General features: G+C 67.7%; 2 protein-coding genes across 2 annotated transcripts; one reads left to right on the forward strand and one right to left on the reverse strand.

The window, feature by feature from the left end:
• Positions 1-9,770, forward strand: OPLAH (5-oxoprolinase, ATP-hydrolysing). The gene is given in 28 exon segments (XM_045777348.2): positions 1-210; positions 417-640; positions 714-905; positions 1,456-1,555; positions 1,637-1,760; positions 1,839-2,034; positions 2,118-2,283; positions 2,386-2,524; positions 2,603-2,670; positions 2,811-3,076; positions 3,236-3,348; positions 3,435-3,605; positions 3,822-3,959; positions 4,054-4,192; positions 4,314-4,334; positions 4,336-4,427; positions 4,663-4,814; positions 5,381-5,541; positions 5,623-5,724; positions 5,798-5,972; positions 7,644-7,828; positions 7,959-8,105; positions 8,191-8,325; positions 8,461-8,610; positions 8,697-8,854; positions 8,930-9,090; positions 9,202-9,299; positions 9,557-9,770. Coding segments are annotated over 27 exon segments (3,870 nt in total). The 5' UTR covers positions 1-210; positions 417-469; the 3' UTR covers positions 9,707-9,770.
• On the reverse strand, positions 9,374-12,140 carry LOC123779348 (sphingomyelin phosphodiesterase 5-like). The gene is given in 8 exon segments (XM_087864500.1): positions 9,374-9,783; positions 9,785-9,900; positions 9,994-10,277; positions 10,364-10,524; positions 10,526-10,694; positions 10,696-10,839; positions 10,841-10,965; positions 11,063-12,140. Coding segments are annotated over 8 exon segments (1,878 nt in total). The 5' UTR covers positions 11,891-12,140; the 3' UTR covers positions 9,374-9,732.
• Between the last annotated feature and the right edge of the window lie 1,502 nt (positions 12,141-13,642).

A 13,642-nucleotide genomic window follows, 5' to 3' on the forward strand; every position in this document is an offset into this window, starting at 1 on the left:
CCCCGCCCCGTCCCGCGACCCACAGGGCCTGGGCCCGAAGGTCGAGCAGCTGCGAGTGGGGCTTCCCTCGCCCGCCCCGGGCCCCCCGGGCCACTTCCTGCTAAAAGAGCCCAGACCCACCAGCCCGTGGGCTTCCGTGGCGCGTCCACCTCCGAAAGACCTGTTCCGGGCCCGGGGCTTTCGGCCGCAGCCCGGGGCACTGGGAACCGGGTAATGAGGGGCCTTAGGTCTGGCTTCCCCACCTACCCCGCTCTGGCCGCCCCTCAGGCAGCCGTCGGAGCTGGGTCTGCAGCTCCCGCTCTGCCCGGGGCCCCTTCTGGACCGGAACCCCCATCGTCTCCCCACCCCAGCTCTGCCCCGGCTGCCAACCCGTGGATGACCCCAGGCCTGGGGCCTGATCCGCAGTCTCTGTGCAGTTCTGCCAGGACTGCCGGCGGAAGAGTCGCTGCTGGACGCCAGCCCCCTCATCATGGGCGGCCCCGAGGGGCGTTTCCATTTTGCCGTGGACCGCGGAGGCACCTTCACGGATGTCTTTGCCCAGTGCCCCGGGGGGCACGTGAGGGTCTTGAAGCTGCTCTCAGAGGACCCTGCCAACTATGTAGACGCACCGACCGAGGGCATCCGCCGCATCCTGGAGCAGGTGGCCAGGGCAGGGAGGCGGGCTGGGGTGGGCCCTGGGACCAGAGGCGCGACACTAACCATGTGCTTCCCAGGAGGGGGGCGTGCCGTTGCCCCGGGACCGGCCGCTGGACACCAGTCGCATTGCCAGCATCCGCATGGGCACCACGGTGGCCACCAATGCGTTGCTGGAGCGGCGGGGGGAGCGGGTGGCACTGCTGGTGACACGTGGCTTCCGAGACCTGCTGCACGTGGGCACTCAGGCCCGGGAGGACCTCTTCGATCTGGTGAGCTCACCCACCCCAGCTGGTGCTGGGTCCAGCCGCCCCTGGTTTCCCAGGGACGCCGTGGTCCCTCGGGGAGGGCAGTCCTCGAAGGGTCTGTGCCAGCCCAAGGCCACCAGCTGATAGGCAGAGGGGAGGTTCCAGCACCCCCAGCAGGCACGGTGTCCCCCAAGCCCTCAGAGTGTCACAGGTAGTCCTGTTCCTGCCTGCCGCCATGCCCTGTCCTGGATTCCGGGCGTGGAGCGACCCAAGACAAACTGATCTGGGGTAAGGGGTAGGAGCGCTCCCTCCCGACCCTCCCCCACTGGCCCTGCTGCATTCCCAGAGGGAGCTGCCCTTGTGGGGGTGGGGCAGTTGGCTGCACTCAGGTGCCTGGGGCAGAGAGCTGCCCCCTGGGTGGGCCTTGCTGGGGCCCGCCCTGTCTGACTAGGTCTCCTGGGCCTGTTCACTGGCCTGTTGGGACACATCCCCTCGCCTGCACTGCCCCGCCCACGCAGGACCCCAGCAAGGACCCTCAGGCCTGGGCCTTCTCTGAGCCTCTGCCTGCCCCCAGGCCGTGCCCATGCCTGAGGTACTGTATGAAGAGGTGCTGGAGGTGGACGAGCGCGTGGTGCTGTATCGCGGGGAGCCGGGCGCAGGGACACCTGTCAAAGGTGCGGTGCCTGGGGTGTCGGGGTGTGGGGGCAGCAGGCCCTCCCGGGCCTTTGACCGGGTGGTAACGGGCTTCCTGGCAGGACGCACAGGGGACCTGCTGGAGGTGCAACAGCCCGTGGACCTCGGGGGTCTGCGAGGGAAGCTGGAGGGGCTCCTGTCCCGAGGCATCCGCAGCCTGGCCGTCGTGCTCATGCACTCCTACGCGTGAGTGCGGGCTGGCCAGGGGCTCTGGGTGGTGGGCGGGAGGCTGTGGGCAGGAGGACCACTGGGTCGTTGTGACAGGTGGGCCCAGCACGAGCAGCAGGTGGGCGCGCTGGCCCAGGAGCTGGGCTTCACACACGTGTCACTGTCCTCGGAGGCCATGCCCATGGTTCGCATCGTGCCTCGGGGGCACACGGCCTGTGCTGACGCCTACCTGACACCCACCATACAGCGTTACGTGCAGGGCTTCCGCCGCGGCTTCCAGGGCCAGCTCAAGGTGAGGCGCCTGTGACTGCCTTCTCCCAGCCACCCCCACCATGTGCCCGCCCAGCCCCTCACTGTCCAGCTGCTTGCCCCCAGGACGTGCAGGTGCTGTTCATGCGCTCTGATGGTGGCCTGGCACCCATGGACTCCTTCAGCGGCTCCCGCGCTGTGCTGTCTGGACCTGCTGGGGGTGTGGTGGGCTATGCAGCCACCACCTACCGGGTGGAGGGCGGCCAGCCCGTCATCGGCTTTGACATGGGAGGTATGAAGGCTGAGGGTGGGGTCAGGAGTCTTGCCCGTAGGACCAGACGATGCCGGGCATCCAGGTCCGTGAGTTGACTCCTCATACCCCTTGCCCCACCAGGCACATCCACCGACGTGAGCCGCTATGCTGGGGAGTTTGAGCATGTCTTTGAGGCCAGCACAGCTGGTGTCACCCTCCAGGCCCCCCAGCTGGACATCAACACAGTGGCAGCTGGTGGGGGCTCCCGCCTCTTCTTTAGGTCAGCCCCTGCACCTGGGCTGGGGCCCCCTAGCCCTGCTTCCCAACACACCTCTAAGTCCAGTCCTCCCTCTCCCAGGTCCGGCCTCTTTGTGGTGGGGCCTGAGTCTGCAGGAGCCCATCCTGGCCCTGCCTGCTACCGTAAAGGTAAGAACTGGGATCTGCCCCACCAGGCCCCTTCCCATGCTGCCCAGCCCCACCCCACCCCTTCGGCCCTGCTCCTGCTGCCTACCTAGTACTGGACCCCGTCTCCAGCCCCCAACCCCCACACCGTGCACACCTCCCAGGGGGTCCTGTGACAGTGACGGATGCTAATCTGGTTCTGGGACGCCTACTGCCTGCCTCCTTCCCCTGCATTTTTGGGCCGGGAGAGGACCAGCCACTGTCCCCTGAAGCCTCCCGAAAGGCCTTGGAGGCTGTGGCTACTGAGGTCAACAGCTTCCTGACTAACGGGCCTTGCCCGGCCTCTCCGCTGAGCCTGGAGGAGGTAGCCATGGGGTTCGTGCGTGTGGCCAACGAGGCCATGTGCCGGCCCATCCGTGCGCTCACGCAGGTACGCCTGCCCTGCCCTCTCCTTTGCCTGCCCTGCCCTACAGCCCTGCTCCCCACACCCACACCTCCCACTCAGTCAACCGAACGGCGGTGGGGGGGGGGGCGGTCGGGGGCCAGACAGGGTAGGGTATGCCCACTGCCCCCTCTTCTGGCTTCCCAGGCACGAGGCCATGACCCCTCAGCCCACGTACTGGCTTGCTTTGGGGGAGCTGGTGGGCAGCATGCTTGTGCCATCGCCCGGGCCCTGGGCATGGACACTGTGCACATTCACAGGTATGTGTGGGAGTGGCCCCCGTGTGCTAGGCTGGGGGGCTGGCTTCGGGAGGCACCCCCACATTGCCGAGGCCCCTGTCCCGCAGGCACAGCGGGCTGCTGTCGGCACTGGGGCTGGCCCTGGCAGACGTGGTGCACGAGGCGCAGGAGCCATGCTCCTTGCCTTACGCGCCTGAGACCTTCGTGCAGCTGGACCAGAGGCTGAGCCGCCTGGAGGAGCAGTGTGTGGACGCCCTGCGGACCCAGGGCTTTCCCAGGTGCGGCTCAAGGGGCTGGGTGGGCTTGGCCACGCAGAGGGCTTGCAGCAGCCCAGCCACCCCCAGTTGGATTTACCGCCTGATTTCCCAGACGGTGCTGGGGCCCCTGCAGTGGGCAGTGGTCAAGGAGGGCTGGACTCCTGCGTGCCTGGGGAGGCAGGACAGGAGTCCTCTCGGGGGCCCCGTGTGAGTGCCCCTCCTGCCCCACTGCCGCAGGTCCCAGATCAGCACTGAGAGCTTCCTGCATCTGCGCTACCAGGGCACCGACTGTGCGCTGATGGTGTCTGCCCACCGGCACCCGGCCACTGCCCGCTCGCCCCGGGCCGGAGACTTTGGGGCAGCCTTTGTGGAGAGGTACGCGAACTCTGTGTCCTGGGAGCGCTGGTGGGGGGCCTGCCAGCCCGGCCACCTTGCCCTGAGAGTCCTCTCGGGGCCGGTGGGCATACAGGTACATGAGGGAGTTTGGCTTCGTCATCCCCGAGCGGCCAGTGGTGGTAGACGACGTGCGTGTGAGGGGCACTGGCCGCAGTGGCCTTCGCCTTGAAGATGTCCCCAGAGCTCAGACTGGGCCTCCCCGGGTAGACAAGGTGGGTGGCTCTGGCTCTGCCTGCCCACCCACAGCCACAGGGACATGGGGACAGGTGTGGATGGGGAGACCCAGGGAGGGAGCTGGGCCTAGGAACCTGACTCCTCTTACACCCTCCTCAGATGACCCAGTGCTACTTTGAGGGGGGGGTACCAGGAAACCCCCGTATACCTGTTGGGAGAGCTGGGCTACGGGCACAAGCTTCAGGGGCCCTGCCTCATCATTGACAGCAACAGGTGGGCTGAGGCCTGGCTGGGGGCGGCCATGGGAGTGAGGGCTGGGGCCACAGCTGCCAGGGCACGGGTGAGCTCAGGGGTCCTGGTGGAGGGTTCTCTGCCCAAGGCTACAGGAATATGAAGGACTCCGGGGTCCCTTATGGTTGGTGTGTCCCCCTGCCTGGGGATGCGGGGTCCCTATTTGGGATGCGGGCTCTGGCTTGGTGCCTGCAGCCTCTTGCACCCCTACCCTCAGCACCATCCTGGTGGAGCCAGGCTGCCAGGCCGAGGTGACTGAGACGGGGGACATCCGCATCTCTGTGGGGGCAGAGGCCCCAAGCACGGTGGGCGCCCAGCTTGACCCCATCCACCTGTCCATCTTCTCACACCGCTTCATGAGCATTGCTGGTGAGTGGCCCTGCCCCCTGCGGGGTGGGGGGGGCTTGCGTACCGGGCAGGCAGAGGCACAGGCCCTGTGGCTGGCGGCGGGGCTGTGCGGAGAGAGGCGGAGTGTGACCCAGGGGAAGGGTGCACAGCGTGGCCCTGGCGCTGGGATGGCCAGCCCCCTGCACCAGCGGGCCTTGGGCAGTGCGCGTACCTGACTCCTACCGGCAGCCATGGGATCTGCGGGCGGGAAACAGGCTCGGCACAGCGAACCCGTCTGTGCAGGGTCGGGCCGGGGGCCTGCTGGGGGCCCTGAGTCCTGTGCCTCAGCGCCAGCTTCTTACTGTGCTGGGCAAGCTGGAGGCTCGGTGTGGGGTTCCAGGTCCTTGGTGAGGCTCCAGGCGGGGATGGAGGGGAAGGGGGTGCCCCTCCCCCAGCCAAGGCCTGGCCTGGCTCCGGCCTCACTGTGTGCAGGTGAGCCACCACCGCCCTTGGGGCCTTGAAGGCAGCGGGTCCCGCCTCTTCGTAGTCTAGGGCTGTGCTGTGGGTGGGGTGGGGCCAGCGGGTGCCTGGTCACTCTGTGCCCCCAGAGCAGATGGGCCGCATCCTGCAGCGCACAGCCATCTCCACCAACATCAAGGAGCGTCTGGACTTCTCCTGCGCCCTCTTTGGGCCGGACGGGGGGCTGGTGTCCAACGCCCCCCACATCCCTGTGCACCTGGGCGCCATGCAGGAGACCGTGCAGTTCCAGGTTTGGCGGGTCCCCTGTCTGCTTCCCCTACCCCGCCCCTCACCTCCGCCCTTCCAACTCGGGACCGTCTCCTGGCTTCAGATCCAGCAGTTGGGGGCTGACCTGCACCCTGGCGACGTGCTGCTGAGCAACCACCCCAGCGCCGGGGGCAGCCACCTGCCGGACCTGACTGTCATCACACCGGTGAGGGCCTCTGCCCGCTGTCTCTGGGGGGCAAGGGTGGCTGGCCCAGCTGACAGTTGCTCTCCACCGCCAGGTGTTTTGGCCAGGTCAGGCTCGGCCTGTGTTCTATGTGGCTAGCCGCGGGCATCATGCAGACATCGGGGGCATCACACCAGGCTCCATGCCCCCCCACTCCACCACACTGCAGCAGGAGGGCGCTGTCTTTCTGTCTTTCAAACTCGTCCAGGGGGGAGTATTCCAGGAGGAGGGTGAGTGGAGGTGGGGTCGGGGCGATGGCGAGGAAGGGAGGAGGATTCGGTGGGCTGGCACACATGGCTGCTCCTTACAGCAAGGCCAGGGGGGCACTGGGACACAGCCTACTGGCCCGGGCCCGCCTTGAGCCTGGGGGAGCCAGCTGGCGACCCCACAGTGATTGCAGATCATCTCTCAGAGATGACCAGAGGAGCTGAGGCAAACTCTACCTGGGCCCAGGAAGGCCTCAGTGATTTTGGGGGTGGGGAACTGGCCAGGACACCGGTGGCATGGGGCAGGGAGAGGAGCCGTTGCAAGGTAGGCAGCTGCTCGTGGTGGTGACGGTCTGCATTGTGTTTGCACTGGGTCTGGGGGCTTCAGAGAAGCAGTGAGGACGGGGGCCAGGGACACAGGCTCTTAGAGAACTTTCTTGGTTTTGGGTCTGAGTCATTGGGTAGTGGGGTGGCCACGAAGGGCTTCAGTGGGCCTGCACCGGTCTGCCTACACACCATGAAAGCCTTCAGCCTACGTGCTGAGTGAATGGGGGGGTTGGAGGGTGGCCCAGAGGCCAGGCTGAGTGGGGTGGGGGGCGGCTGTGGTTGCCCTGCATGATGCTGACCCCCGAGCTGGGCAGCAGAAGTGGGGGTAGGGACTGCTGTCTTGGAGATCAAGGTTAGCCTTTGATGGGATTTGGGGGTGGGGGTGAGGAGTCAAGTTTGGATGGTGAGAGGATGGAGGGAGGCTCTGGCACCGAGCTCAGAGCAGCTGCAGGGAAGTTGGGGCTGAAGTTGCAGTGTGGTCCAGGAGACAGGGGCAGTGGAAAATTCAGAGCTGGTGTGAGGCTGCAGGGGCCTGGGAGCCCAGGGGGCATCCCAGAGTGAGGGTAGGTAGCGTGGGCAGGATGGAGCGTTGGGTAACAGAGCCGCAGGCTGCTGTGGGTGCTGAAGACACAAACAGAATGACCCAGGCCTGGCCGCTCCCTTGGTCAGGGTGGACGGAGCAGAGGGCAAGGGGCAGGGATCATGGGAGGGACATGTGCAGGCGCGTGACAGAGGACGCGGTGCCCAGGGAGCCTGAGAGAGTACTGTGACCCAGACTAGGGAGAGAGGCTTTCCCTCAGTCTTTGGGGCTTTCTGGGGCTTGCCAGGGTGTAGAGGCCTAGTTCAGATTTGTTTGGGGGGGGGGGGGTAGGAGGCACAGAGAGCCAGCTGATGGCCTTTCACAGCAGTTGAGAGAGGGCCCTGGGGGCAGTGTGATTGGGGGAGGGTCAAGGGAAGTGGTGTGAGAGGGGAGGGAAGCCCAGAAAGGGCAGGAGGGAGTGGGGCAGGAGGTGGGGAGGTGGGGCAGGAGGAATTCACTGGCGGGAGCAGAGTTTGCTGAGGGAAGGACGCCCCCCCCCTCCCCGCCCCGGGGAACCTCCCAGCTCCTGTGAGGTCACAGGCAGAGCTGTCTGTCCTAGTCTAGGGTGCCCTGGGGGGCTGGAGTGTGCGAAGGAGAAGGTTGAGCAGGTGGGAGGAGGCTGGGGGTTTTTGGAGTGCTGGGGGAGTCAGCAGGGTTGTGGGGGAGCCAGTGAAGGGCCAACATGGGGTGCCCCACACAGTGCCCAGCAGAGGTGAAGTAGGTGGGGAGCAGGGCACCAGGCAGCCCCAGGGGCCCAGGGTGGCTCAGTGGTGACCTCCTCCATCCAGCGGTAACTGAGGCCCTGCGGGCTCCAGGCAAGATTCCTGGCTGTAGCGGGACTCGGAACCTGCACGACAACCTGTCGGACCTCCGTGCGCAGGTGGCAGCCAACCAGAAGGGCATCCAGCTGGTGGGAGAGCTCATTGGGCAGTACGGCCTGGATGTGGTGCAGGCCTACATGGGCCATATTCAGGTGGGCCGAGGGGGGCAGGAGCAGGGGGGCAGCTCTGTGCCTGCCCCCAGGCAGCTGGGTGGGGAGGTGGGGAGCACCCGCCCCACCTGGTCGGCGGCATGGCTGCCGGGGTGAACATGCTGTCTGCCAGGCAAACGCTGAGCTGGCCGTGCGGGACATGCTGCGGGCCTTTGGAACCTCGCGGCAGGCCCGAGGCCTGCCCCTGGAGGTGTCGGCAGAGGACCACATGGACGACGGTTCCCCCATCCGACTCCGCGTGCAGATCAACCTGAGTCAGGTCAGGCTGCAGCGGCAGGGCTGAGGGCATCGAGGCGTGGCCGCCCGGCTGCTGATGACCTCTCCCCCCTCCCTCCCGTGGGCAGGGCAGCGCAGTATTTGACTTCAGCGGCACCGGGCCTGAGGTGTTTGGCAACCTCAACGCACCGCGGGCCATCACGCTGTCAGCCCTCATCTACTCCCTGCGCTGTCTGGTGGGCCGAGACATCCCGCTCAACCAGGTGCACGGGGGCGGACCGTGTCACCCTGAATGATCCTGGGGGCCGGTCAGCCCGACCACGGACTGGTCCTGGGGTGCTGGTGGTAGGGGCAAGTGTATTCCCCAGCTGCGCTGAGAGCCGGCCCCTCCCCCCCAGGGCTGCCTGGCGCCGGTGCGCGTTGTGATTCCTAGGGGCTCCATCTTGGACCCATCCCCCGAAGCGGCCGTGGTGGGCGGCAACGTGCTGACGTCACAGCGCGTGGTGGACGTCATCCTAGGGGCCTTCGGGGCCTGTGCGGCCTCGCAGGTGCGGCGGCTGGGTGGGCATGCTCGTGCATGTTGGGGTGGGGGGTGTCCCTCCAGCCCAGCGCCAATGCCGCTTGCCCCTGGCAGGGCTGCATGAACAATGTGACCCTGGGCAATGCCCACATGGGCTACTACGAGACGGTGGCGGGCGGCGCGGGCGCGGGCCCCGGCTGGCACGGGCGCAGCGGCGTGCACAGCCACATGACCAACACGCGCATCACCGACCCCGAGATCCTGGAGAGCAGGTGAGCGGCGAGGGCTGGGCCGGGCCGGGGGCACGGGAGCCCGGGCGGGCGGCGCTGAGCCCCTGGCCCGCGCAGGTACCCGGTCATCGTGCGCCGCTTCGAGCTGAGGCTAGGGTCCGGGGGCCGCGGCCGCTTCCGGGGCGGCGACGGCGTCGTCCGCGAGCTGCTCTTCCGCGAGGAGGCGCTGCTGTCTGTGCTGACCGAGCGCCGCGCCTTCCGGCCCTATGGCCTCCACGGTGAGCAGCCGCGATCCCCTGCGGCCGGGGGACCTCCGGTCTCCCCACCAACCTCCTCCGCCTCTCCCATCCCGGCCTCCTGGGCTCCGCCCACCTCGCCTCTTCTCGCAGGGGGCGAGCCCGGCGCCCGTGGCCTAAACCTTTTGATCCGCAAGGACGGCCGGACGGTGAATCTGGGGGGGAAGACGTCGGTGCCCGTGTACCCCGGGGTAAGGGTCGAGCTCTGTCCTCTCTCATTCCCGCCCGCCCCTATTGATCGGCATTCCACAGAGGGTGAGCAGAGTTGCAAAGATGACCAGACGCGTAGTTTAATTTGGTTTCTGAGGGGAAGAGGGCGCGCAGTGGGCCTCCGCGGTTCAGTGGGCCCCGTGGACACGCTGCCCCAGGGGCAGGGGAATGGGACCGCAGCGGGAGGCGGCGTGCGGGGAGGGCATGCCCGCCCTGAGCCTGCCCCTCTGTTCCACAGGACGTGTTCTGCCTCCACACACCAGGCGGTGGGGGCTACGGGGACCCGGATGACCCCGCCCCGCAGCCGCAGGGGTCGCCCCAGCAGCCCCCGGCCTTCCCTGAGCGCGGCAGCGTCTATGAGTACCGCAGAGCCCAGGAGGCGGTGTGAGGGAGGGCCCCCACAATAAACAGCTCTTAAGTCGCCCTGTCCCCGCGGCAACTGGCCAGGCTCACGCTCTGCGTCCGTGTCCGTCTTTCCACCCGGCCTCGCAACTGTCGCCAGCGTGCGCGTGCCGGCAGGGCGCGGACACTCGGAGCCGAAGTCCCACAGCCAGGTGGTCTGTGAGCCCCGCCAGGGCGGTGCTGAAGGTCACCTGCTCCACCTCCTGGGGGCAGGAGTCAGGGGTTGAGGGGTCGCCCCAGCTCCAGCCGGCCCTGCGCCCGGAATTCCGGCACTTACTGGGCTCAGCGGGCCTCCGGCCACTCCCCGGTACATGACGTAGTCTACGCGCCGACCCCTCCAGGGCTTAGCCCGGGGGCCTCCGCCGCCGGGAGGGCCTGCCAGGTAGCGGCGGCGCCCTTCCTCCTGCTCCAGGGCCCTGAGGACGGGCGGTGTTACCGCGGCCAGCGCTCCCCTCCGTCCTGGGCGGTGCCTGACCCCCAGGGCGCCACTCACCTCCGCAGCATCTCTGGGGAGCAGGCCACCGAGCAGCGCAGGGTGGAAGTGCTCAGCATCGTGCCTGGGGGAGGGCGGGGAGGGCGGTCATCGGGGGGAGCCGCGGCCCCGGAGCCCTCCCAAGGACAGCTCCCCGCCCGGGCGCCGTACCCAGGGCCCAGGGCTGCTCCCGGCGAGTGCCCAGCCGGCAGGGGTCCCGGAACTGGCTGAAGAGCTCGTGCTCCTGCTCTTTCGCTTGGTCTGCGGGGAGAGGCCAACGCTCGGTGGGCGGGGCCAGGCCGCCCAGCCCCGCCCCTTCGCAGCCTGCCCCTCACCTAAACAGCAGTTGTCGAAGTTGAGGTCACCCAGAAGCACGCTGAAGGCCACGGCCTCGCCACTCTGGCGGCTCTCGGCTTCAAACTGCTCGATCCAGTGCAGTAGAACCGTCAGCTGTTTACAGCGCAAGGGCCCGTCCCCTGCGGGGGTGGGGGAGGAAGTCTGAGCCCAGATGCGCACCCCCTCCCCCGCCCCGCCCGGATCTGCGAGCCCACCAGGGCACTCCACCCAGCTCCCGGTGCTCCGGGCAGTGAACAAACAGTGGGGGAAGCGGAGATGCAGACGAGGGTTGGGACCTGCCGGCGCCAGGATGAGAGGCGAGACTGCTTGCCCACGTGCTGACCATCCCGTCCGCGGGGCTCACCGCTCGGCGCATGCAAATGTGTGCAGTGCAGGAAGCCCACGATGCGCCGCCCGTCCAGGAAGCCCACCTGCGCCTGCAACACCGTGGACGGCCCCAGCAACTCTCGCCAGTTTGGCCCCACGCCCAGCCCTCTCCCCAGCCAGGTAGCGCCGCGGCCGGTGGGCCTGTACCTGTGCGGAAAGCAGTCCCTTGGAGGCCAGCGCGTCCTCGCGACGTGCGTGGGGGAAGGATCGGAAGGCGGCGCGCAGCAGCGGGTAACGCGAGACCAGCAGCAGCCCGCTGCCGAGCAGCTTGAGGTAAGGCCCGGGCTGCAGGCCGAAGGAGCCTACGTCGTACAGCACCGGGCCCAGATTGGGCGCTAGGTGGCCGAGGAGGCGGCGCGCCGCGCGCAGGTCGAACACCTCCTGCAGGCACACGAAGTCCAGACCTGCCGGCACCGCGGCCGTCAGCACCCCATCCGGCGTCCCCTGCCCTGGCGAACTGCAGCCCGTAGTCCCATAGCGCGAGGGCCGCAGGCCAGCGAGCAGCACGGCGCCCACAGCCTCGGCCCGCCGCTGGCTGTGCCGCAAGTTGTTGAAGCGCGCTAGCCCGTCGGGGAGCAGGCACAGGTTGGCGCTGAGGAAGCCAAAGCAGCGCGCGGGCTCAGCTGGGGGGCGCCAGGGCGCTGGGGGCGCCCAACACTGCGGAGGGGGCCGGTAGCAGAAGGGGCGGCGCCAAGCCTGCAGGGGCAGCCAGAGCAGCAGGCCCGGCAGTGCCAGGGGCAGGCCGACCAGGAGCAGCAGCAGCAGCGCCGCCACGGCGCCCGCTGCTGCTCTCAGCGCTTTCCGGCAGTTCGGGCGCGCCACCGGGGCCCAGCAGCCCAGCAGCTGGTCCAGGGCCCAGTAAGCCGGAAAGAGCAGGGCTCGGGCCAGGCGGTGGAGGGCGTGCAATACAGGGTGCGGGAAAGGAGAGGGCCGTAGGGCACCGGGCGTTGGGGGCCAGTCGGGAGTGGATTGCATGGCGCGCGGGGCTTCTTGGCCTCGGGACGCCCGGGCGACTCAGTCGCTTCCGGCGTGCGAATCGATTCGTCGGTGCGTCCGCGGGAGCTGCAGGGGAGTCGCGGGTCAAGGCTACGTGGCGCAGTCTGTGCGCAGAGCCGGGAAGGTGCTGTGCTCCGGGACAGTGGGGGCGCAGGCGGAAACCAGCGCGCCCGGGAAGCCGCGCTCTCCTCACCCGCGCGGAGTCTTGGCGGCCGTTGGGGAGAACAAAAGGGAAAGCGAAAGAGACTCTGGTTTCGCAGCCACGCCTCAGATCTTCCTCGCCCCATCCCGCCCTCCCCCAAGGCTGCAGGGAGAACCCCTAGACCTGCCCGCGGGGGCCTGGGGTGCAGCTTGCACCAAGTGGAGAAAGATCCTTTTTAGCTGGTGAAGGGAGTGCGGCGCGTACTGTGTCCAGCTCCCTCCCTTCTCCCCGCAAGTCAGCGGCCTAATTGCCAGGGCCCTCCCGTTGCCCAGACTGCAGGGTCTACCCCACCCCCACCCGTCTGTCTGGGTTGCAGTGTCCAGCAACTGAGTTCAAAGACATCCCCAGAGGAGGGACGGGGGACTCCCAGCGGCCTAACCAGCGCTCCGCAGAGCTTCCCCCAGAGGCCTGACCCCCCGTGGTGACGGCTCTGTGACCCTACCCCAAGGAGCTTCCAATCTGGGGGTAAGGGACCGTTGGTTGGGCTTTGTGCCGCCCCCCCCCCGCCCCCGGGGCACGTGAGCCACGTGGAAACCAGCCCCCCCATGGCGGGAGCCCTTTCGCACCTGCTCCGTTGGTTCCCCGGACTGTGCTGCCTCGGCTCCCTCAGGTGCTGCCTGGGCCCCCACCTTTCCAATCTGAGCTGTGAACCAGACCCCACAGCTGTCCTGGTTGCCTCTTAAATTGCCTTGTAGTGTGAGTCAGGGCTGCCATTAACCCTACTGGCAGGGAGCTGGAGGGGGGCTTCAGCCTCCCCCACTCCCAGTTCTGCAGGAATCCCTGAGCTCCTTTGGAAACCAAGAGCTGGTGCTGGCTGTGTTCCCTGTTCCTGGTGCATCTTGATGCCGGGCCTTCTCTCTGTAGCAGACAGAGCTATATTTCTATCTATAGATCTCGACTTATCTGTATGTGGAGTCCTTCCCTGCCATTCCCAGGGGTCTGGCTGGATCCCAGAAGTAGCAGGCCTGGGATGGGGGAGGGCAGAGAGGCAGGGAGCTCCTGCTCCCCCCCCCCTGCCCAGCCCCCTCCTTCCCTGCATTCCCCGCTGGTTGCTGACCTGATTCCTCCTGCTGGTTCTCCAGGAGCTTCCTCTGCTGCGGTCCTCGTTCCCACCTCCTCAGCCCACCTTCTGCCTCCCATTGCCGCTCCAGCCTCCTTCCCTTCCTCAGACAGGTCCTCTCCTGTTCCCTTTGTGGGCCAGAGGCCACTCTGTGGGCTGCCCCCACTGCCCTTCTCTCGTCCCGCACACACACCCTCGAAAGGACTAGCATCCTGCCTACACTGCTTGGTTTCCTGCACTGTCCACAGGCCCTTCCCCCTCTGTCTACAGGTTACCCCTCCCGGTGTCCTGTCTTACAGCCCCCACCCCCACTCCACCCCTTTCCCATTCGGCCTTGCCCGGTCCCTGCAGCAGGTAGGTGCTGCCCTCTCCAGCTCAGCCTCAGAGCCCTGTGAAGCTGGCCTCTTCGTGCTGGGCCAGCAGTGCCTTAGGAATTGGCCACATCTCCCTGGGCTGCCCCTTGGCTCAG

The sequence above is a fragment of the Ursus americanus genome, chromosome 9 (genome assembly GCF_024610735.1).
Source record: "Ursus americanus isolate L20-20 chromosome 9, mUrsAme1.1.p, whole genome shotgun sequence".
Taxonomy (NCBI): domain Eukaryota; kingdom Metazoa; phylum Chordata; class Mammalia; order Carnivora; family Ursidae; genus Ursus; species Ursus americanus.